The sequence below is a fragment of the Phacochoerus africanus genome, chromosome 8, assembly GCF_016906955.1.
Source record: "Phacochoerus africanus isolate WHEZ1 chromosome 8, ROS_Pafr_v1, whole genome shotgun sequence".
NCBI classification, from domain to species: Eukaryota; Metazoa; Chordata; class Mammalia; order Artiodactyla; family Suidae; genus Phacochoerus; species Phacochoerus africanus.
The window spans coordinates 29,628,710-29,653,504 of NC_062551.1; the positions used below are offsets into that span (position 1 = coordinate 29,628,710).

At 48.8% G+C, this 24,795-nt stretch overlaps 1 protein-coding gene and 1 long non-coding RNA gene across 5 annotated transcripts in view; one reads left to right on the forward strand and one right to left on the reverse strand.

Annotated features, from left to right (window-relative positions):
* CES1 (carboxylesterase 1) overlaps positions 1 to 24,795 on the reverse strand; it is a 132,502-nt gene that overhangs the window by 26,093 nt on the left and 81,614 nt on the right. Inside the window, exon 1 of one of the 4 annotated variants that reach the window (XM_047789685.1) lies at positions 1,471 to 1,538. The exons of the other annotated variants lie outside the window; for them this stretch is intronic. Within the exon in view, the coding sequence (XP_047645641.1) occupies positions 1,471 to 1,523 (53 nt within the window). The 5' untranslated portion in view covers positions 1,524 to 1,538. Of the gene's footprint in view, positions 1 to 1,470; positions 1,539 to 24,795 lie in introns of those variants that run through there. 4 annotated transcript variants of the gene reach the window in all.
* LOC125132449 (uncharacterized) lies at positions 15,419 to 20,853 on the forward strand. Its single transcript, XR_007136250.1, has 3 exons — positions 15,419 to 15,596; positions 17,690 to 17,828; positions 20,772 to 20,853. It is a non-coding gene; the product is annotated as an uncharacterized LOC125132449 (long non-coding RNA).

Below are 24,795 nucleotides of genomic sequence, written 5' to 3' on the forward strand. Positions count from 1 at the left end.
CCTCCTTTGGTGAGGAGTTCTACGCCTGCTCTTACCCTCGGTTCCCGGCCTCAGCACCAGGAAGAAGATAAAACCCAGATGGAGCTGGGCTGTCAGGGCTTGGCCATCAGAGCAGTGTCTCTGGCTTCAGGGGCTGGAGATAATATCGGAGTGGGATCTTACCAGGTGACCCTTGGGCAAAACATTTCCCTCTAGAGTCAACTCTCTCCATCTATAAGACTGGCATGATGCATTTTGAGCTTCCTCCTTGCATCGCTGTATTAACTATGTTGGTTTTTTGGGTGAAGGCCTAACCACCTTGGCGTCAGAACGGGTGTCGAACCTGTCCATAAAAGTGACCCAAGGCACAGCAGTGACAACACCAGATCTTTGACCTGCAGGGGCCACCAGGGAACTCCTAGCCTGTCTTTCTATCCTGTGGTTCTGGTGCTCTGACACCTGGGGCCTTGCTGACTCTGGAGGGAATGCCCCTCCTCAGCGTGAGACAATCCTGGAGATGCCTTCCCAGCGGGCCAGAGCTTGTACTCCATCCGGCTTCTTATGGGGCTCTCACACACCTTGCCCACTGTAATCTGCCATTATCACTCCAGGGTCAACTACGGACACTGTGGTCAGTCCCGGTGCCCCAGAAACTGTTGACATTGGCTACTCTGCCAATCCAGAACCTGCTTATCCCACCTCACCTCTTCCTTCCCTGAACCTCTGCCAAGATAAAAGTTCCTACCCCCCACCAGTTTCGCCTTCCCTCCTTCCACCTAGGACCCACGGGTGCTTCACCTCCCGGCCCACCGTGGTGGGCTGTACCTCCTCCTCTGGGCAAATGCATGTCATAGCATCTTTTCAGTAGCAGTTGAAATGATCTCCTGACCTTTGCCCCCTTAGCATACCCCAAATTTTCTATTAATACGCTGTCTTTGAACAAACTCCTTTCTGCCGTTTTTGCATTCTCCATTCCAAACACTCTTCCGAAACAGCCCCTTTCAACCTCACAACAGGCCGATGAGGGTAAACATGGCTGTCCACCCCATTTTTAGAGGAAGAACCGAGGGACTGAAAAAGGAAGTCCCTTGCCTGAGGACACAGTGCTAGTAAATGCCCCAGCTGGGATGTGAACCCACACACCGGGGATGTCTTCAGAGTCATATTAATATTCCGGTAAGCTGCGCTCCTTGCTTTGGCCACAGCCATGTTCATAATCAGGAGGAAAATCCACGGAGGTTTCCAGAGTCTCCACTGGGGTGAAGGAGGTTAGCTCGATGTCCCCCTTGGGCGTGTGCAGCTGAGTCTAAGGGGTTTACTGTCCACTGTGTCCCCTGCTGCGGTGGATTGGCTGGGGCTAGACTGTCCCAGTCCCCAGAGCCTGCACAGCCGCAGACCTGTCCACACTTTGCGCTGTACAGATCTCTGCCACATCGTCCCTGACAAGGATTTCCAAAGGTCCCCCACTACCTGCATTTCAGGAGGACTCACCCCAAGTTGCAGAAGAGGTCGAGGGAGGTCAGGACCAGTGGAAGAAGCCACATCTTGGAAGGACAGCAGCAACTCTGCTTGTGGGTCTCTGTGCTCTGCACAGGAGCTGTTCTGGTTGACCCCGACCCCAGCCCCCACCCCTGACCCTCTGAGCCTTATTGGAGAAAATAGATAATCTCTCCTCCCTTTCTTGTGTGTGGCCTGTAAGCCACGCCCTCCCAGATTTACCCTCTTTTAAATACAAAACCTGAATAAACTCTCCAATTACAGAGAGCCACACTCTTCAAACAACTTGTCTCAGAAGGGTTCCTCCCCTCCTGGACACTCACCTCAAGGTGCTGTGCGCTTCCCAGAGGCAGCCACAAGCAGACAGATGCCTTTGGGCACGAGGAGGCTTTAGTCTGGGGTCCTCAGAACAACCTGAAAACTCTCAGAGGCACCCGCAGCCACACAGCTTCCAAGCTGGGGAATTTAGGGCAAATCTCTTCATTTCTCCAGGCTTCTGTTTCATAGAGTTCCATGCTCTTATCTTGGAAGCATATTAAATTCAACCAGCCTCTCTTCTGATGCTGAAACTACCTTTACATATTCCTGCCAGGTGACTTGGCCTCCTGTTGCTCACCCCCCAGAGGTCAGGGAGCTCACTGCCTATCCAGGCTGGGATCTTTGGATGGAATGTCCTCATAGTAAAGGAACTTATTACCTGTGCAGAGTCTCCTGCTGTAATTATTCACGCCTTCGTCCATCCTCCATTCTTCCTTTGATGTTTTTTCATTATTCCATTTACACATTCGTCCTCCAAACATTGACCAGATGCCTGGCGCAATGCTAGGTGTTGTGGACACAAAGATGAGTTCAAGACATGTTCCCTCTCCTGGAGGAGCTCACGTGTAATAGGTGAGACAGATGCGGGGAGAGGTGATAGGGCGATAGCAGCGCCACGTGAAAGCACCAATGGGGAGGGACACAGGGGGCTCTGGGTACACCTGGGAGGGTGTCCTTTACCTGCTGGGGCCACAAGGAAGATAGATGCTCAAAGCCTGTTTCAGAGAATCTTTAAGTGTCGAACTATAGGGAATTCTTCAAACACACTCTGGTACTGATTCTTAGCTGGCAAAGGCAGACTATGCATTCATGCAAAGTAGTGATTTACAGTTCCACGAATGTGCACGGGAGGACAGTCACAATCTATTGTGACAAGGAAAAATATACGTTATAAAATATTTATGACTGCTGTAGGACACGGATTGGCAGTTCCTCCAAAATTAAACACAGAGTTACCGTATTTCCCAGCAATTTCACTCCTAGGTATGTACCCAAGATTATCGAAAACATATCCTTTCAAAAACCTGTACAAAAATAGCAGCGTTATTCATAATTGCCAAAAGGGGAAGAAACCCAACTGTTCCCCCAACTGACGAATGGCCAAATAAAAACCAGATCTTTTCATGCAATGGAATAGAATTCAGCCGTAAAAAGGAATGAGGCACCGACAGATGCTACATGTGAATGCACTTTGAAAATACTATGCTAACGAAAGAATCCAGAAAGGGAAGCATATGTATTGTATGATATGGATGAAATTCCAGATTAAACAAATCCACAGAGAGGGAAAGTAGGTTAGTGGTTGCCACAGCTGGTGGAGGGGGGAATACTGAATGACTGCTAAAGGGTAAGAGGAGTCTCTTTGACGTGATAGAGACGTTCTGGGATTAGATGGTAGCGATGGCTGCACAACTCTGCGACTATACTGAAAACCACTGAATTGTACACTTTAAAAAGGTGACACTATGGCACGTGGACTATCTTCCTGCAGAGAAATATTTTTAAAATCTGGTCATGTATAATATCCCATTGCAGTGAAAATACATATCTTTCTTAGGGTAGGAAAAATTCGAAGGTTATACGTCTGATTTGTATTGCAACGGCCCTTTCCTGGCTACAGTAGTGTGGGTGCTTTTATCTTGTTAGTTTTTTTCCACTTACATGCATGGACACGTTCACTTAACGAGTATTGCCTGAGAGTTCACCATGTGGGAACCGCTGCGCTGAGGGTTTTGCACGCAGGATCTCGTTGGTTCTCAAGATAAACCTGTGACTTGAAACTATTATCTCCCAGTGCTCAGCCAGGACAAGGAAGCGGCCCACAGCCACATATCAAGTAAGAGGAAGAGCCAAGGACTGAACAAAAGCCGCACAATGTTGCAGCCCCTTACGGTAGACACCGCGGGGACCTGGGGTCATGAGCTTCGTTCTTGCCGAACGGAGAGGACGCAGATGTGAGGGGGTGTCTCCAGGGCAGCGGAGCGAAGAGGCAGCTGTGCCTTCTCCATGCTTGCACTGTTTTCCCTCCGTCATTGGTCAAAGCTGACTTGTCCAGGACAGACCCATATTGACATCAATGAAAACTGGGCAACCAACAGCCATCAAGCACGTGACAACCTTGGAAAAACTCATGGGGTCTTGGCCAAAGTAATACGTTGCAGCTGAAAGGAAGCTGCCGGAGACCCAAGCCCTGAAACAGACGTTCTTTGGCACCCATTCTCGCCACTGTGGCAGCCCGGCGCAGGGGGAGAGTTTGTGACAGCAGGACAGTCTGTCCCCAGACGTGACTGCTGCTATGAAGACGGCCCAGGGCTGGGGTTCCTCCCATTTTCAGGAAAGAAACATGGGTCATAAGGAGCATCCCAGAGAGCTCCCTGCTGGTGCGAAAGGTTAAGGATCTGGTGTTGTCACTGCTATGTCTCAGGTTGCTGCTGTGACGTGGCTTGGATCCCTGGCCCAAGAATTCTGCATGCTAGAAGGGCAGCCTGGATAAATAAACGAAAGAGCACCCTAACAAGAAACACCCCTATCTCCATCCACGTGGAACAATCGAGGCTGTCTCCTTAAGCGGACAGCAAGGCTCTTTCTAATCACTCGGCACTCATACACACGAGAGCCCTCCTGACACATGCCCATAGCTCTTAAGGCGTAGCCATCCTGCCTTTTGCCTTGACCAGTGGCCTGTAGCAACTTGGGACACAGACCTGGCTCCCTGGGACAATGAAGACTGTAAGACCCTCCTAGCGAAATGCAAAAGGAGGGATGAATCATTCTCCCAGCCCTATTGGTCTATCCCACGCCCTCTTGTGACAACCGACACCCGATATGCTGCAGAGGCAGCTACGCCCAGACCTGGATGTTGTCCAGCTGCACTGCGCATGCCTACTTCTGGATCATGATGACTCTGCAGAAGCGCTGGATGAGGCACCAGGCCAGACCTCAATGTGCTTATCCTCTGTCCTCTCCCTGGGTCACACCAGCTGTAAGTGATAACGGCTCTTGTTTCAGTGGCAGTTGATAGAGATTTGGGCTCTTGGGAAATTGCCGAAGAAGGTTTCCCATGTGGCACTAGATAGTCTGAAGAGGAAAATCCTGGACTGGCCTCAATGCCTTAGTAGCCGGGCAGGTCTTAGGAGAGACCCCCTCCCCGCCGCAGCGGTTCACTCAACGGTGAAGCACGGGTGAAGCACATAGTAGAGCAAGCTCCGGACAAATATGAGCCCATGTTCTACTGGACCCTTCACTGACTTTGTCCGTTCACCATGGGACTTAGCCAGGCAGAGCCTTCATGGTGCAGAGGACACTGCTCTAGAAGAGTAGCGACCCTACAGGGTGACCTCAAGGGTCCTTTTGGGAAAGCGAGTGGTGGGGCGGGCTATGGATGAAGTGATCTCTCATCCACTATCCACCTTGGATCAACATTCTCTGAACCCAGGATTCTATGACATTTTTCAATGCAGCCTAGAAATGTGCAGGGTTTCTGGAACCTGCTGTCCTCCTGCTACTGTTACATTTTGAGTGACGTCAGCACACCGTCTGGACTATACGGGCAGTTTTCTTAAATGGATCAGTTCTTTTGTTTTGAAGCAACTGTCAAAAAGAAAAGTCTACGCATTTCCCTAAAGGGAACGTTATAAAACGCCATTAAGTAAATGTGATAAAAGTAAAAAATCAACTGAGAGAATTTTGGTTTCTTTCATTAGTGTAATGGTTTCACACTTTATCCGTGTTTGTCATATATCAGTACTTCATTTTTTATAACTGAATAATATTCCATTTGTATGGGGATCACATTTTATTTGTCTATTCATTCATTGATGGATATTTGAGTTGTTTCCATACAGGTTATTACAAAGGATAATGCAATTCGTGGACAAGTTTTTTAAATGGACATATTTTTTTCTTTCTTTCTTTCTTTCTTTCTTTCTTTCTTTCTTTCTTTCTTTCTTTCTTTCTTTCTTTCTTTCTTTCTTTCTTTCTTTCTTTCCCTCCCTCCCTCCCTCCCTCCCTCCTTCCTTTGTTTCTTTCTTTTTCTTGGGTGTGCCCACAGCATGCACGAGGTTCCTGGCCAGGAATCGAACTGGTGCCACAACAGTGACAACGCTGGATCTTCAATCCACTAGGCCACTAGGGAACCTCCTGAATGCACATATTTTCAATTTTCTGGGATCCATATCTAGGAATGAAATGGCTGGGACTTATGGTAAGCCTCTGTTTAATTTTTGAGGAACTGCCAAACTGTGTCTCAAAGCAGCCACAACTCTGTTAAAACCTGATTTTCTTTCTTCACAATAGATCATGGCTATATTTCCTTGCCAATAAACACAGGTGTGCATCGCTAGTTTGAATGAAAGCATAGTATTTCCTCAGCCAGCAGTACGAGAGTGAACTTAGAGACTATCCTCGTGTTGGACACTTAAAGATTCTCTGAAACAGGCTTTGAGCATCTATCTTCCTTGTGGCCCCAGGAGGGTAAAGGACACCCTCCCAGGTGTACCCAGAGCCCCTGTGTCCCTCCCCATTGGTGCTTTCACGTGGCGCTGCTATCGCCCTATCACCTCTCCCCGCATCTGTCTCACCTATTACACGTGAGCTCCTCCAGGAGAGGGAACATGTCTTGAACTCATCTTTGTGTCCACAAACACCTAGCATTGCACCAGGCATCTGGTCAATGTTTGGAGGACGAATGTGTAATGGAATAATGAAAAAACATCAAAGGAAGAATGGAGGATGGACGAAGGCGTGAATAATTACAGCAGGAGACTCTGACAAGGTAATAAGTTCCTTTACTATGAGGACATTCCATCCAAAGATCCCAGCCTGGATAGGCAGTGAGCTCCTGACCTCTGGGGGGGTGAGCAAACAGGAGGCCAAGTCACCTGGCAGGAATATGTAAAGGTAGTTTCAGCATCAGAAGAGAGGCTGGTTAATTTAATATGCTTCCAAGATAAGAGCATGGAACTCTATGAAACAGAAGCCTGGAGAAATGAAGAGATTTGCCCTAAATTCCCCAGCTTGGAAGCTGTGTGGCTGCGGGTGCCTCTGAGAGTTTTCAGGTTGTTCTGAGGACCCCAGACTAAAGCCTCCTCGTGCCCAAAGGCATCTGTCTGCTTGTGGCTGCCTTTGGGAAGCTCGCAACGCCCTGAGATTAGTGTCCTTAAAGGGAAGGAATCTTATTATAAAATGAATTGTCCAGGAGTCTATGGCTATCTGTAATTGGAGCATTATCTCTGGGCTGTTAATATAAAGTGGCAGACTCCGAGGGGGTGGGGTGTGACTGAGAGTTCCCAGCTGAAGCCCAGAGAACTTTGGAAGCGCTGGAGAGCTTTTTGGCTGCTGCCTCCTGACTGGGCCACTGGGCAGGAGGGACTGGAGCTGGAGGAAGGCAGAGCTGGGGGGGTGGGACCCACACAGCCCCTCCAGACCAGACCCACTGAGACCAGCGGGTATGGGGGTGCTGCTCACCTTCCAAGATGGGGCTCTTTGCTCAGGTCATGACCTCTCTCCCCTCTCCCACAGCTTGGGGTGAGTCCTCCTGAAATGCAAATCACCAGGGGACATTTGGAAATCCTTGTGGGGAGGAGATGCCAGAGAAGCATACAGGGCAAAAGTTTCCCAGCAGCTCATGCCCTCTGGACTTGGAGCTTTGAGCCCAGCCAGTCTGGTGGCCCTGAGCCCAGCCAATCTGGTGGCAGGAGACACAGGGGAGGGTAAATGCCCAGAGACACACCTGTGCAGGCAGGAAATCAGCCAACCTCCTGCCTCACTGCACCTAGTATCTTCCTCTTGATTATTAGCATGGAGGAGGCCAAGCTGTGGAGCGTGACCTCCCAGACTGTGAATAAGTCCTCTGGGGCCAGAGGACGTGGGTTCCCATCCCAGCTCAGCACTCACTGGCTGCGTGTCCTTAGGCAAGAACCTTTCCTTTTCTGTGCCTCTGTTGTGCTTCTCTAGTGGGGTGACAGCTCTCTCTACCTCATGGGGCTCTTGTGAGGCTGAAATGCATTGTTGTTTCTGAAGAGTGGCCGGGGTGAGAGAGGGTGCAAAGAAGGAATGCATAAATAAAGAGGTTGTTTTAAAATCTAGACAAATTGAGGTGTGCTAAGGCCCATAAGTCAGGAGGAAACTCCTACTCAGGAGATAGTTTGTTGCTCACATTTCACCAGAGGAGGGGCCCAGCACCAGAAGGTGGGCCACAAGGTGAAGCACCAGGCGGGTCGGGAGGCAGAGGGAGGAGGGAGGAACTGGGGACAAGAAACTTTATCTTGGTTGATTGGGGGCTGCACCAACTAGCCAATTTTAACAAGCTCTGGGGCTTAGAAACCACCCACGGTTTTCAGGTACTTGGCCCTGGAGTGATAAGGGCAGGATGACAGTGGGCAGGTGTGTGAGAGCCCCATAAAGAAGCCGGATGGGGTACAGGCTCTGGCCCGCTGGGAAGGCATCTCTAGGATTGTCTCACGCTGGGAGGGGCAGTCCCTCCAGAGTCAGCAAGGCCCTGGGTGTCAGAGCACCAGAACACAGGATAGAAAAGACGTGGTCAATACAGGATGCAGCAGGAAACTCAGAATGCATCCGTGCCACTTTCTCGATGGGGAAAGTGAGTCGAGAGGGAAATGTTTTTGCCCAAGGTCACCTGGTAAATCCCACTCTGGATTCTACCTCCAGCCCCTGAGTCCAGAGCCATTGCTCTGACGGCCAAGCCCTGACAGCCCAGGCTCCATCTGGGTTTTATCTTCTTCCTGGTGCTGAGGCCAGGAACCGAGGGTAAGAGCAGGCTAAGAACTCCTCCCAAGGAGGAGTGGATTCTCCCTTACCCGGTTACATCCTGGCAGGGCCATATCATTTCCACCTTCAGAAGGTTTTTATACTGGCTGCCTCCATTTGCTCAGCTTCCTCATCTATCAAATGGGCATACTGACACCTACCTAGCAAGGCTTTTGTAGAGATTCGTCCAAGGAACTGGAACAAGCACGTGGCACATCATAAACGCTCAATATATGAACATTACACAGAGCATAAGTGGCAACTGCTGCTGTCACCATCTGGCCTTTGCCTCTCAGCCCAGCACCCCACTTCTTCACCCTGGCCAGCTGGGCTTCTGTCCACTTCATCTCTCTGCAGCTCGTCATCGCATATTCTTCTGTGAGACCAGATCTTTTGAGGGAGACGTTGACCTTCTGTCTGTGCACAGGGGAGCAGCTGGGAGGCTGAGAGGCTAGAGCTGGTCTCCCGTTAGGCTGCTTAACCCAACCGAGGCTACTGAGGACGGCCAAGAGAAGCGTCGAGGGCAGGGCATGAACACGGTCCTCAGGCCGCCTGCCCCCTGGGGGTGCGGGACGGGGTCCCAGAGCAGGCGGGACAGGCCTGGGGTGGAAGCTGCAGGGGGACGCGCTTGCGCTCAGGGAGAAAGACCTGTGTGCTCCACGGGAGGGGATCCCGCCGCCTCTGCCCGCAGCCTCTCTCCCTCTGGGGGACCCTGCTCAGAGCCTCCAGCAGGAGCCTCCTCGGGCGGGTTGTGTCTCTCTCTTGCTCCAGAACAGTTCGCCGTGCTCACTTCCAGCCTCAGTCAAGCCTGACTCCTTGGCTTGCAGACCCTCCCGGACCTGACCCTGTCTCTTTCCAGGATGACCTTCCACTCCCCGTTCCTCTTCCCGGTGCAGATATATACCGCATAGTATAAATCTCAATATCACATCAGCCTGTACAGATACTTTGGATGCCAGCTTCGCAAATGTACATGTGTCTCATGACCTTCATCCTAAGGGATGAAATATCACAGCCTGACATGTAATCCCTGAATTACAGTGTAGATTGTCATTTACCCCACTCCTCATCAGGGATTATTAAGTGTTTTGATGTTTTTAATAATATACTTAGCACTGTGATGAACATCCTGTAGCTACATCTTTACACACACTCGTGAATAGCTTTGGATAAGCTCCAAGCGATGACATTTCTGAACGAAAGCATATGCACCTTTTTAGAAAGGGTCTGGAAAAGCGATGTTTTCACGTTGTAAGTAAGGGCCCAGTTTGGAGAAAGGAATGCACGCCTTCACCCAGATTCCGGTGGAGACCAGTAACCCTGCCACATGGCAGCAATGTTTTCATAATCACTTCTGTGTTGTTGGCTACCTGACGGGTTAGGAAGCAAATGTTTCGTTACCCCAGGCTTTTGCCAGATGTCCTATCATTAACTCATACTGTGTTGAGTGCTCTGTTAGTTCCCTTTTCAGTACTTTATTCAAAAGCTTTTGAGGCATTAAAAAAATAAAGAACAGCGTTGGCAGACAGAAAAACAGAGAAGTTGTTGGTACCACACCTGTGTTATCGGAGATGGTAAAGTTCTTTACACGGAAGGGATATGATACAAGACAGAACCTTGTGAGAAACACAGGTGCACATACCAGAAGTGAAGAGCTACAGAAATCTTGACATAAATGTAAAATTTGTTTTTCTTCTTTTCAGTCAACTGTCTAAAGCAAGGAGTGTCAATAAAGTGTGTGTTGGGAGCAGAAGTAAAACCCATGGCAGAAGTAGCACATGGCAAAAAAGATGGGTAGAGAGCTATTGAAAATACGCTGTTGTAAGGTCCTTACACTTCATGGGACGTGGGATACTAGTCACCTCTGGGTGTCTGTGGGGATTGACTCCAGGGCCCCTGCAGATACCGCAACCCGTGAGTGCTCATGTCCCTTATATAAAATGGCATAGAATTTGCATATAACGTACACACATCCTCCTGTATACTTCATTTTCTTTTCTTTGAACATTTTTAATCATTTCTTTATATATGTATTTTTTTCTACTGTACAGCATGGCGACCCAGTAACACACACACGTATGCATTCTTTTTTCTCACATTACGTGTTCCATCATAAGGGACTAGTCAGAGTTCCCAGTGCGACACAGCAGGATCCCATTGCTGGTCCATCCTGAAGGCAACATTCTGCATCTATTTACCCCAAGCTCCCAGTCCCTCCCCGCCCCTCCCCTTCCCCCTTAGCAACCACAAGTCTATTCTCCAAGCCCATGATTTCTTTTCTGTGGAAAGGTTCCTTTGTGCCGTATATTAGATTCCAGATATAGGTGATATCCTGTGGTATTTGTCTTTCTCGTTCTGACTTACCTCACTCAGGATGAGAGTCTCTAGTTCCATCCACGTTGTGGCAAATGGCATTATTTTGTTCTTTTTTGTGGCCGAGTAGTATTCCATGGTGTATGTAAACCACATCTTCCTGATCCAGTCATCTATCAGTGGACATTTGGGTTGATTCCATGTCTTGGCTATTGCGAGTAGTGCTGCATGAACATGCAGATGCATGTGTTTTTCAAGTAGAGTTCTGTCCGGATATATGCCCAAGAGTGGGATTGCGGGGTCATATGGTGGTTCTGTGTATGTTTCCTAAGATACCCCATACTGTTCTCCATGGTGGTTGTACAGCTTACATTCCCACCAACAGTGCAGGAGGGTTCCCCTTCCTCCACACCCCCTCCAGCATTTGTTATTTGTGGACTTAGTAACGATGGCCATTCCGACGGGTGTGAGGTGGTATCTCATGGTGGTTTTGATTTGCATTGCTCTAAAAATCAGTGATGTTGAGCATTGTTTCAAGTGCTTGTTGGCCATCCGTATATCTTCCTTGGAGAAATGTCTCTTCGGGTCCTTTGCCCCTCTTTCAATTGGGTTGTTGGCTTTTTTGCTGTTGAGTTGTATAAGTTGCTTGTACATCCTAGGGATTAAGCCCTTGTCCGTTGCATCGCTTGAAACTGTTTTCTCCCATTCTGTAAGTTGTCTTTTTGTTTTCTCTTTGGTTTCCTTTGCTGTGCAAAAGCTTGTCAGTTCGATTAGGTCCCATGGGTTTATTTTGGCTTTTATTTCTGTTGCTTTGGGAGACTGACCTGAGAAAACATTTGTGGGGCTGATGTCAGAGAATGTTCTGCCTATGTTCTCTTCCAGGAGTGTGATGGTGTCTTGGCTTCTGCTTCAGTCTTGCAGCCATTTTGAGTTTGTTTTGGTGCATGGTGTGAGGGTGTGTTCTGGTTTCGCTGATTTGCGTTCGTCCAGCTGTCCAAGTTTCCCAGCGATACTTGCTGAAAAGACTGTCTTTTTCCCATTCTATATTCTTGCCTCTTTTGCCAAAGATTACTTGGCCGTAGGTGTCTGGGTTTATTTCTGGGTTCTCTATTCTGTTCCATTGGTCTGTCTGTTCAGTTCCACACTGGCTTGATTACTGTGGCTTTGTAATGTCGCCTGAAGTCTGGGAGAGAGATGCCTCCTCCTTGGTTTTCGTTCTTCAGAATTTCTTTGGCACTTCTGGGTCTTTTGTGGTTCCATGTAAAGTTTTGGATTGTTTGTTCTAGTTCCGTGGAAAATGTCATGGGTAATTTGGTAGGGATTGCATTGAATCTGCAGATTGCCTTGGGTGGGGTGGCCATTTTTACAATACTAATTTTTGCAACCCAGGAGCATGGAATGTCTTCCCATTTCTTTACATCTTCTTTAATTTCCTCGATTAATGTTTCATAGTTCTCGGCATGTAAGCCCTTTCCCTCCTTGGTCAGGTGTATTCCCAGGTATTTGATTTGTGGGGGTGCCATTTTAAAAGGTATTGTATTTCCGTATTCCTTTTCTAATAGCTCATTGTTCGTATACAGAAATGCGACTGATTTCTGAATGTTAATCTTATATCCTGCTACTTTGCTGAATGTGTTGATCGGTTCAAGCAGGTTTTTGGGTTGCGTCCTTAGGGTTTTCTATGTAGAGTATCATGTCATCTGCATACAGTGACAGTTTTACCGCTTCTCTTCCTCTTTGGCTGCCTTTTTTTCTTTTGTTTGTCTGACTGCTGTGGCTAGGACTTCCAGTACTATGTGGAATAGCAGTGGTGAGAGTGGGCATCCTCGTCTTGTTCCAGATTTTAGTGGGAAGGCTTTCAGCTTTTCTCCATTGAGTGTTACATTTGCTGTGGGTTTGTCATAAATGGCTTTGATTCTGTTAAGGGATGTTCCCCCATACCCACTTTGGTAAGAGGTTTTATCATGAAGGGATGTTGGACTTTGTCAAATGCTTTTTCTGCATCTATTGAGATGATCCTGTGGTTTTTGCCTTTCCTTTTGTTAATGTGGTGTATGACGTTGATTGATTTACGTATGTTGAACCATCCTTCTGAGCCTGGGATGAATCCCACCTGGTCGTGGTGTACGGTCTTTTTGGTATGTTGTTGAATTCGGTTGGCTAAAATTTTGCTGAGAATTCTTGCGTCCAAATTCATCGAAGATCTTGGTCGATAGTTTTCTTTTTTGGTGGTATCTCTGTCTGGTTTTGGAACTAGGGTGATGGTGGCGTCATAGAATGTCTTTGGGAGGAGTGTTCCTTCTTCTTCAACCTTTTGAAAAAGTTAAAGGAGGATGGGTATGAGTTCCTCTTTGTATGTTTGGTAGAATTCTCCTGTGAAGCCATCTGGTCCTGGACCTTTATTTGTAGGGAGTGTTTTTAATGACATATTCAATTTCATCTCTAGTGATCGGTCTGTTCAGTTGATCTACTTCTTCTTGATTCAGTTTTGGCAGGCTGTGGGTCTCTAGAAAGATGTCCATTTCTCCTAGGTTGTCGAATTTGTTGGCATATACTTGTTGATAGTATTCTCTCATGGGTTTTTTTGTATTTGTGTAGTATCCGTTGTGAGTTCTCTTTTTCTTTTCTTCTTTGGTTTATTTGGTTTTTTCCTCCCCTCTTCTTGGTGGGTCTAGCCAGAGGTTTGTCTGTTTTGTTTACCTTTTAATTTTTCGACTGTCCCCACAGCTTGCACAAGTTGCTGGGCCAGGGATCGAAGCCATACCACAGTAGCGACCAGATCACAGCAGTGACAACCCTGGGTCCTGCTGAGCCACCAGGGACCTCCCCTCCTGTTTACTTTAAATCGCCCCTAGATTACTTATCACCCCTAGCACAAGGTAATGCTATGTAAAGAGTTCCTGGTGGGGCAAATCCAAGTTTTGTTTTCTGAAATTTTCCGGAATTTCTTTCAACATTTTTGAGTCACGGTTTGTTGATTCCCCAGATGCAGGGCCTGTGGATAGGGAGGGCCGGCTGTATCAGCCCCATAAAAGTCACCACGAGGCCCTAGAAAACGCAGCTAGTAAGTGACAGACAGGACCGCTAAATAATCTGCCCTCCAAAATAAAAATACCCCTTTATTTTCAAAATCATTAAGAAGCTCAAGATGGCAACAGCAGATACTAAAGCCACCATGGAGCCTGGAGGCTTCTGAGTACAGTCCTGTGTGACAGCAAAGGTCTCACACTGGGGGGTGGGGTGGGGGGCATGCCTGCAGGTAGTACAGGATGATTGGAGCAGAGATGGGGGTGGATGAGGAGGGGGACTTTGGATTTACCTTGAAGGCGATGGGAACCACTAGAGGCCTTTAAAGAAGCATGCAGTAGGTGCTCAGTACACTTCCTTATCAACCCACACCATCTGTCTCCTCCATCAGACTGGGAGTTCCTGAGGCCAGGGCTATTGCTCCTTGCTAGAAGAACAATGGGGCTGGTGAATGAATGAAGGCATGCCTGAGTGAATACATCCATCCCAGATAATGCAACACAAAACCAGATGGGCCTTTTCCTCCACAGACCGACTTTTCGCTGCCCCGCTCAGGGAGGGGTCGAGGGTTCAAAGAGGCTCTGAGTCAGGTCCAGAGAAAAGACCCCTGGTCCTCCTGTCTTCCCTCAGCCTCTGCTTGGCAGCAGGAGTGCACGCCGGCGCCACCTGGTGGCCACGGTGCACACGTTCCCGTTTGATCAGCTTCCTGCATTGCCAAGGTGCCCTGCCAGGCCAGACAAGGGGAGCAGGAGCCTAGAGTGTCTGTATGTGTCTGCTGGGTAAAAACATACCCGCCTGCTCAGCCAGCTAGAGGTGCCTCCATAAATGCCCACCGCAGGTCAGTCTGTCCTCACCTGCAAGACCTGCGTCCGGGCTCCCTATGTATAACCTGCGCCCAAGAGAATAATGCAGCTCACCCTCCATTACAGAGAAGTCCTTTCTCTGTGGCCGCTCAGACCCTGGTGCTTTCCACAAGGGCTCCTGCCACTGCCAACAGATGATGGAGTCCAGACTGGGCATCCCCGGGAAGGGAGATAAGGACCAGTGTCCTCCCAGTATCCTTCGCATCCTCTTCCTGATTCTGTGCAGGGCAGCGATGTACCCAGTTACAAATTCTTACTCCTACCCCAGACTCTCCAAGACGCAAGGTTACACGGATTCAGGGATTGGCAGTCGCCTGTCCTCCTAAAACATCTGTGGTTAATCTTCTTGCCTTTCAGTAGAGAGCCCAGATGGAACCTACACAAAGAACCAGAGAGCATGGGGTTGGGGTGTGTTTGGAAAAAGCCAGCAAAGGCATTTTAACTGAGGTTCAGGAGAGGTCTGTTCAAGATGAGCTCTCCAACTTGGTGATCTAGTGCAAGTCAGTTCCTTCCCAGCACATTGTAAGCACTTTATATTTATAAACTATAAATTCTATAGTTAAGTGTGTGTATGTGTACATAAGAAAATCACATGTCAGTTATATATATTTGTACAAGTTGTATATGTACATATGTAGATAAATAAGTTTATCTACATATGTATTACGCGTTTGTATTGAAGACGGTGTCCGAGCTAGATGAGGACCCATGCCCTTACCAGCTGGACCACGTTAGGACTGGAGCGCTGGGGACCAAAGGACGTAGCACATCAGAGCGGTTAAAACACAGAGCGGAGCCAGACTGCCAAGGTCCATTCCATCTTACCAACTAGTAAGTTCTTTCATCTCCTTGTGTCTCAGTTTCCCCCACTTGTAAGCGGGATGTAATACTACCTCATGGACTCACTAGGAAGATCCACTGAGGTGCAATCGGCAATGCCCTAGAAGTAGTAGCAGGCATAGGATTAGCTAGTGTGTTTGCTGATTGAACATCAGCGCAGGGCGTTGGCCTCGTCCAAGGTGCCGATGATCCAAAGGCCTCAGTCCTCCTGGGAATCCCTGGCTTATGAGACTGCAATGGCCTCATTCCTTCTTTGAACAAAGCCAGGTGCTCCTGAGCCATGCTCCCTTCCAATTCCAAATCTCTGCTGGGAAACTCTATACATTTACGTGCTTAGCTGATAGCACTAATGTTGGCTCTGACACGCCCTGGTCTGACTCTGCAGCTCACCTCAAAGGTCAGAGTTGCAGCATCCTTCCTCGTCTCAAAAACCGGCCCTGCTCTCTCTTTCCTGTCCATTGATAGGGGAATTGTTACTGTCAAGTGACCGAAGACGGGGGTCAGGTTTCAGTAGCAACTCCCAGGGGAGTTTGGGGGCTCTGGGGCAAGAGCAGAAATGTAGCAGGAACCTGGGAACGGGCCTGGGGGGGCAGGAGGCAGATGCGGACCGTGGTCTTCAAGTCTGCCCTGGGCTCACTGTGACCAGGGGCGGGGCCTGCTCCAGGCCTCTCCTCTTCTGACTCTTCACCGGGCCCTGAAGCTGCAGGAAGTCTGGATGCTGCCCCCCGTATAAGGCCATTCTCTGCACTAGAAACAGTGGATCTAGGGCTCCTGGGTGTGTCCAGGCCACGGGCCTTGCTGGGCCTTCTCCGGGGACAAAGATGGTCTTCCTTGATTTCCTGCAGTCCAATCCCTTACCTTCACGTTAGGCCGGCCCAGCTCAGCCCCTCCAGCCTGAGGGCCGCAGAGCCAGTAGCCGACAGGCAGCACATCAGACGCCAATTAGTTGCAAGCACTTCCAGGAGTCTCTGGTCACCACACTTCTGTCTCCTCTTCCTCTGTGTCAGAGCTGAGGTCAGGGCCTCCCTGAACCCTGGCCCACTTTGGGGAGCGGCTCCCCCACCAGCAGCCACGGTGGCCTGATTCCAAAGTCTGGCTCTTTCCTTCTTCCCTGTTTCTTCAAACAATGACGACTGTGTATATGGTTCTTTCCCCAACTTCAATCTGGTAGAAGAGCCCAGACTCAATCGCAATCACTTTCTGGTTAGTAGAAAGGACTGGGAACAGAACTAAACTGTGCTGTGACACGTGAGGGAAAAGGAGCAATCGCCGCACCTGTCACTCTCTGTACCATGTTCTCTCCATTCAGCTCCAGGATAAATTTACCAGAGAAACCACAGATACCCAGTTGCATTTGAATTTCAGATAGAACAGGGAAAAAAACTTGGCTTAAGTAACATCCGTGCAGTACTTGGGACCTGCTTAGACTAAAGCAGTGATTCATTGTTTACTTGGATTCGGGTTTAAATGGGGGCTGATATTCGTTTTCCTGAATTGTCCCCCCTACTCTGGGATGAGTTATGTGGCCTGGGGAGCAGCAGTTTCCTCTGAGTTCCTCTCTAAGGCTGACACTGATGCCTCTGGGGCCTTTGCAGCCTCCTGTTGAAGGGAGCTCACGCAAAGATGAGCCAGGGTGGAAGAGCTGTGTCTGAGAAGCCACTAGCTCCACTCTGGGATCAGCCAGAGGCTGCCCCTGGAAATGGGAAGCCCCTTTGCATCTCCGGAGGAAAAGGTTCCGGAAGAACCAAGAGGAGCTGAGGCTTTTCCACTCAACACTCAGGGCCCAGCACGTACCATAAAACCAGGAGACTCCGATGGCTTCCATGAGCACAGCAAATAGGATGGCCGTCCCCTCCGCAAACGTGTCCAGCAGGGTCAGCACGTATATTCCGCCCTGGGGCGTGGACAGAGAGCCTGAAATGGCCCCTGACTGTTGCGTCCATCAACACTGAAATGGCTGAGCAGGAAGATGGTGAGATACCGGGGCTGACTTTGCTCAGACCAGGAAAGGAACACGCCAGCTTCCCCCATAACCAGGTGTTGGAGGATGAAAACCTCACCCCTGTTTCTGCTCTCCCTTCCAGGGATCCTAACGGGGAAGGCCTGCCTCTGTGGCCCGCCTATGGTCAGACCGAGGAATGCGTGCAGCTGAATTTGAACTTGAGCGCGGGACAGAGACAGAAAGAGCTAGAGCTGGAGTTCTGGACGGGCACCCTCCCCCTGGTGAGGTCCTCGTCCAGGGCGCTCCTCGCTCCTCTTTCTTCCTTTATCTTCCGAGTCATCCAGATACAGGGCCCTCTTCCCTCCTTGTTCCTGTCCACACAAAAGCAGCTACTTTAACCTGTTAACGTTGAGACAGAACTGTCATATAGAAGCTTGCTTCTTTCATTTAAATCAGGGCTTTTCTAAAACACGTGTAGGTAGAAGACTCACTTGGAGGCCTTTTCCAACATTCCAATGCCCAAGCAGAATCAGCTTAATGGGACCTGAAAGTCTGTATTTTCACTTATTAGACACATCATGGACACAACTATTAAAATTGCTTAGTGGTAACAGTGAGGCATAGGTATTTCCCCAGTAGCTAGAGATTATTTTTCAAAAATCAACTCTGGGAGTTCCCATAGTGTCACACTGGGTTAAGACTCCTACTGCACCAGCTCAGGTTGCTGAGGAAGCACAGGTGTGTTCGATCCCTGGCCCGGGAACTTCCCTATGCCTTGGGTGAGTCCATTAAAAAAAAAAAAAATCTACTTTCATCTGCCTGATGTGAATACATCCCCATCTCTTTAGCCAAGAGCCTGCTTCTGGACACGTACAGGCATAATTTGATGAGCACTATTGGGAATCAGGACTTTTCCTTTTTTTTTTTTTTTTTTCCTTTTTATGGCCACAGCTGCGGAATACAGAATTTCCAGGGCTAGGGGTGGAATCAGAGCTGAAGCTGCCGGCCTACACCACAGCTAGAGCAACACGGGATCCGAGCCACCTCTGTGAGCTATGCCGTGGTTCATGGCAAGGCTGGATCCTTAACCTACTGAGCGAGGCCAGGGACCGAACTGCATCCTCATGGATACTAATCCGGTTCTAAACTTGCAGCGCCACAATGGGAACACCACTTTTACATTTTAAAGTTACTTCCAGAGTCTAGTTTTGCAGGAAAAATGGGTTTGGCCAAACACCAGGCCCCTTTTAAACTGTTCTCCTCATGTCCTGCAAATTTACTTCTCTACAGAGTCATCACTTCATAGTCGTCAGCACATGTACCTATACTTCACAATCATCCCTCTTTTCCATCATTGTAAAAAAAACCATTATTTTCTATTGTACACAAGCAATTTCCTTTTTTTCAGAAAATCTGAAAACACACACACACACACACACACACACACACACACACGGGCTCAAAGGTTTTTTTAATGATTTTTATTTTTTCCATTATAGCTGGTTTACAGTGTTCTGCAGACTTGAGCTTGAATCACTAAATAAACCCAAACAAAACACTACACCAAATCAGTAGTTGCCTGTGAGTTTCCTAGCATCCAGCAGAAGGCAGCATTGTAAAAGAGGGGACAGTGCCTCCCTCTGAGTCCTCAGAGGTGTTAGCGATGTGATGTGACACTGCAGAACTTAGAAAGAAAAGAAAAGCAATCAAAAGTGTTGAATTACAAACCAACACCAGTAATCATTGTCCCTTTCCCTGTATCATTTGGAAAGGGAACCATACAATCCATTACTCCAAAAATCTGACTGAAATGACTAAACTCACCGGCAGAACAGAATTTGGGGCCAGCAGGTTTTTTCTTTCCTGTTTTTCCCACTTTCCCATCAGGTCCCTAGGAGCCCACCTCAGCGGGACAGAGAGTAGTTCCTTCCCCTGTGGGTCCCTGTTCCTTCTGCCTTCCCTCAGTGGCCCCTGGGACTCTGGACCTTTCTGCCTGACCCCGGAAGTCCAGTTCTCCTTCCCTCTCAGCCTCTGGCCTCGGCTGCAAGTCACAGGCTTCCCCTCCTGGCAGAGCTGGGACAAGGTGGGGCAGGGGGGGCTCAGGCTCTGCCCCTGGGAAGCTGGCCTGCCTGGCGCTGCCCCAGGTGACAGGTGGACAAGATGCACCTCCCTCCCCACAGCTGAGCCAGACCCAGCCCGTCGTGGCCCTTGTGCTCTGCTAGGGATTCGTAAGCGGAGAGAGAAAAACCTGCCTTGTCACTTGACTGTGTCCAAATACAAGGGAATTCTGGGGCAGAGTAATTACGGTGCTCCCCGGGTGGGTTAGAGTTCCAACTGGAGCTAAGGGTAGGAGAGCAGGATAAAGGCAGCAAAGCCGGGCCATGAATGTTAAGGATGGGGTGGGAGGGGCCCTGCCGCCGGGCAGCATGGCTGGTACCGTCAGGGTTGCTGGAGCACAACTTGGAGGCTTAGGGAACAGCTTTTATACCTTGACCTGTAGGAAACACATCTCTCTCTCTCTCACTCTGTCTAACAGGGGGATGATTGGTAAAAGGTGAATTTATTCACCCACCCACCCTTCAATCCATCCATTCATCTGTTATCTATCACCTACTATCTATATATGCATCTATCTGTCTGTCTGTCTGTCTGTCTGCCTGCCTGCCTGTCCGTCTGTCTTTCTATCTATCTAATCTGTCTGTCTACCTATATACCTACCTATTATCTGTCTATCTGGGAACCTTTATGTAATTACACTTGAGGCATATTTGCCTCCTGGACTTTTCATGTACAGGAGCCCATGTATTCAATCGCTGCTTTAGGTAAATTTAAGTAGGATTTCTTTAGCGCATGCAGTAGAGTCCTGATTAAATAACTTTGCGTTTGACTATTTACTTTCTATTCTATTTCTGTAATTTATTATACTCCTCAGTAATATTCTCCTGTAAAACTCTGTCTTCTCTAATAGGTAATAAGTGCGTAAGACCTGGTAGAAACTTTTGAGTTTTTAAAGTGAATATGACATCCAAATGAGTAAACGTATATATACATGTATAAAGTACATGTGAAGTGTCTTGATGAATTTTCAAATACTCCAATTTTTGAGTTAAGTGAATATAGTGCAAAGGAAGTATACATCATATATATGCAGTGAGTGTGTGTGTGTGTGTGTGTGTATTGATGCACATTCACTAACTGACCCCACCTGTGTACTCCGTATCCAGATCAGGACGCAGAAGGTGATCAGCATGCAAGAAACTAGCCGAGCTCAGTCCCAACCCTGTCCTGCCCACCCACCCACTATGGTAAGTACTCTCTGAACTTCTGCAGCATATTTGAGTTTTCTGGCTGTTGTACTTCATATCGACAGCGTCGTGTCCTCTTGCACTTGGCTTTTTTCTCTCAGCGTCGTGTTAACGATGCTCATCCCTGCCGTGTGTGCCTGTGGTTTGTTCATCTTGCTGCACCCTCCTGGCCGTAATGCGTTCGTTCTGTGGTTGTTGGGCATTTGGGTGGCTTCCAGTTTCAGGGTATTATGAGTAGTGTGGCCATGAATGTTCTAGAACTTTGCTGATCACATGCGTCACTTCTCGTGGATATTTACTAAGATTGGCTTTCACGGATCACGTGTGCCATACATCACTTCAGTAAACACTCCAAAAGGCTCCCAAAGCCGTTGCACAAATGTTCCCTCCTACCAGCAGAGTAAAGAGATTTCCAGCAGCTCCATGTTGTTGTCATCACTTGGTATTTTCTGAAAGGCTACTACGCATTTATTCTTTTTTTAGCTTATAGTTGGTTTACAGTGTGTGTCCATCTCTGCCCTACAGCACAGTGACCCAGTCATGTGTGTGTGTGTGTGTGTGTGTGTGTGTGTACATATATGCATTCTTTTTCTCACACTGTCTTCCATGTTCTATCCCAAGAGATTGGATATAGTTCCCTGTGCTCTGCAGTAGGACCTCGTTGCTTATCCATTCTAAATGGATAAATGTAATAGTTCGCGTCGACTAACCCCAAACTCCCAGTCCATCCGCCTTTGGCAACCATCAGTCTGTCCTCTGTGTCTGTGATTATGTTTCGGGTTTTGTAGATAGGTTCATTTGTGCCATATTTTAGATTCCACATGTAAGTAATACCATGTGGTATTTGACCTCTTTCTGACTTACTTCACTTGGTATGATAATCTCTAGTTGCATCGATGTTGCTGCAAAAGGCGTGAATTCATCCTTTTTATGGCTGAGGAGTATTCCACTGTATGTATGTACCAGATCTTCCTAATCCGTTCTTTTTGTTTGTTTGTTTGTTTGTTTGTTTGTCTTTTTGTCTTTCTGCCATTTCTAGGGCCGCTTCTGCGGCATATGGAGGTTCCCAGGCTAGGGGTCGAATCGGAGCAGCAGCCGCCGGCCTACACCAGAGCCGCAGCAACGCGGGAGCCGAGCCGCGTCTGCCACCTACACCACAGCTCGTGGCAACGCCGGATCCTTAACCCACTGCGCGAGGCCAGGGCTCGGACCCGCAACCTCGTGGTTCCTAGTCGGATTCGTTAACCACTGAGCCACGACGGGAACTCCCTTCCCAATCCGTTCTATGGATTGTTTTGGCTATCGTGAAGAGTGCTGCTGTGAACATAGGGGCGCTTCTGTCTTTTTGAGTGCAAGTTTTCTCCGGATACGTACCCAGGAGTGGGACTGCAGGATCCTATGGTGGTTCTGTATTTAGTTTTCCGAGGAACCTTCATACCGTTTTCCATAGTGGTTGTACCAGATTACATTCCCACCAACAGTGTAGGAGGGTCCCCTTTTCTCCACACCATCTCCAGCATTTGCTATTTATAGGCGTAAGAGCGATAGCCATACTGACCAAGGTGAGGTGGGACCTCAAAATAGTTTTGATTTGCATTTCTCTCTAATAATCAGTGGTATTGAGCATCTTCTCATATGCCTATTGGCTATCCTATGTCTTCTTTGGAGAAGTGTCCGTTTATGTCTTCTGCCCACTTTCCGACTGGGTTGTTTGTTATTTTGTGGTTGAGTTGTATGTATTGTTTGCATATTTTGGAGATTAGACCCTTTGAAGTTATTTTGCATCCCTGATAATATATTTGTTGTTATTTCAAACATTTCCATTTGCATCTTTCTTATAGTTTTTCTCTCTCTTTGTGCAGAAATTAAACCAAGGGTTCACGAAAGGTTTCCCCATAGCTGTTTAGATTCCTCGTCTGTGAGTTCTAACACCTGGGCTATTTTTGACACTGGTTCAGTTGATTGTGTTGTCTCTTCGTAGGGTTTTTTTTTTTTTTTTGGTTTCCTGCATGTTTGTATGTTTGTGATTTTGGACGAGGGCTACAGGGTCGCCCTCAGCATCATGTGTACGAGAGTAGAAGCTGATGTAAATGGCAAGTGAGACAGGAAATGGGTCTGCCTTTCATCCTGCTTAGACTGATAGTATGTGTCTGTGTCTGTGTCTGTGTGTGTATGTGGGGGGTTTTAGTTAATTGTGTGAGGGATAGGCAAAGCTTGAATTTTGTTGCTGCTGTGGTTATCATGGCTTCACCCCTTGCTTCAGATCCTTCGGTATTACCTTGAGCGGTGGGGACTAGGGCTTGCTGAAAGCTTTGCTCAGAATCCCTGTTGCACTCTCAGCTTTAGGCCCGCCCTGTGCACCTGTGCCTCAGGGAGGGTCTCTGTCCACACGTTCTCCCTCCCCCAGTGCGGGGGTTTCTGATGCTCAGTCCTCGGTGTTGGAATCCAGGGGTGGTTTCTCTGGTCCTGGTCCAGCCTCCACCTTAGGCAGGCCCTGTGTGCCTTGCTCACAGAGATTCCGATTTTCAAAGAAATCCTACTCACACACAGGGTGATTCCATCTCCTGCCTGAAGCCAGTGTTCACACCCCCGCTCTCCTCCCAAGGGCCTGTCTTCCCTGAGATTTCAGGGAAAGTGTTGGCCTTGCACCTTCTTTGAATGATTGGGAAAAAGCCATGGTAGTGGGGATAATCCAGGTTTTTCTTGCAGAAAGGGTGGGAGTAACACGCGCAGAGCTTTCAGTAATCCCAGGAGAAGCCGCCAGTCACCCCACGGATTCTGAAAGAGGCAGTTGCTAGTGACACTTAGGGACTCACTCCAAGGTGGGTCCAAGTGCCTGGACCTGATGTAGACTAGGCTGCAGAAAGGGTGCAGATGAGCTGTTGGAGTACAAGGCCTCGGAGAAGGGCCTGGAAGGATAATGCGTAGGTTGAAGGATAATGCGTAGGGCCTGTGGAAGGGTCAGTAAGGGCCACAGCACAGAGCACAGTGTCGCCGGGGCGAGGCCCCTTCTTTCCCGCTCCAGGGACATCCTCAGTCGGTGCCACCTCCGTCTCTCCAGGAAGCTGCACGGGAGGAGAGGGACACTGCACTCTGACCACCCACACCCTCTTGTTGGACTTGTTGAGGGTCCAGGGACATGGAGCAGACACAGAGCCCCGCTTGGCAGCTCCCAGGGGACAGCCTGCTGGACTCTGCCTGTCCAGAGTCGCCTTGCTGTCAATGGTGCCCTCAGTCTTCATCCTTCCCTCTCCCTAGAGAGAATGACTTAATTCCAGCCCAAGTCTAAGACACCGACTTGGTCTCCAAAAGAACATTTATTTCTAAAATTGAGGCCGCAGCTACAGAAATTCCCCCTCCCTGATCTCCGCCACTCCCACCCGCTAATTCCCCAGCCTCCACAAGAAGATACCTCCTGGCCCATCAACGCCTTCTGTAGACTACTCCTGCCTGCGGTCCCACAAGCCCTCAAGGTCGGCCGAGCCTCCCCTTCACAGCTCAGCATGCTTTATCTTGGGTGGCTTCTTTGCTGCCTCCTTGGACAGGAGATCGTTCCAGAAGGCCACTTCTTCACCTTTCAGCCTCTTGGCTGCCTGGGTGTTGACGCCGATCTGAAGGTACCCTTCTTCCTGGTCGTACATCGGCCAGTGGGGCAGCCCCTCCCCATTGGGGTTCCTGAGAGCAGAATCAAACAGAAATTGCCCAAAGCGACTGTGTCATCCCAGCAACCCTCTGAGGTGGTCAGGGACCCCGTGGCTTCAACCTCTGCCAAGAGTCTCTAATGCCCGCAGAGACAGAAGGCTCCCCATCTCCTGGGCAGCCTGTCCTTTGAGGGAGCTCTCGTGTCAGAGGTCACAGGGCCCGAAGTTTGACCATCACACGGTGAACGTTCCTCCGCGCGACCGTGCTCTTCCCTGCCCCTTCCCAACTCTGCCCCATTTTT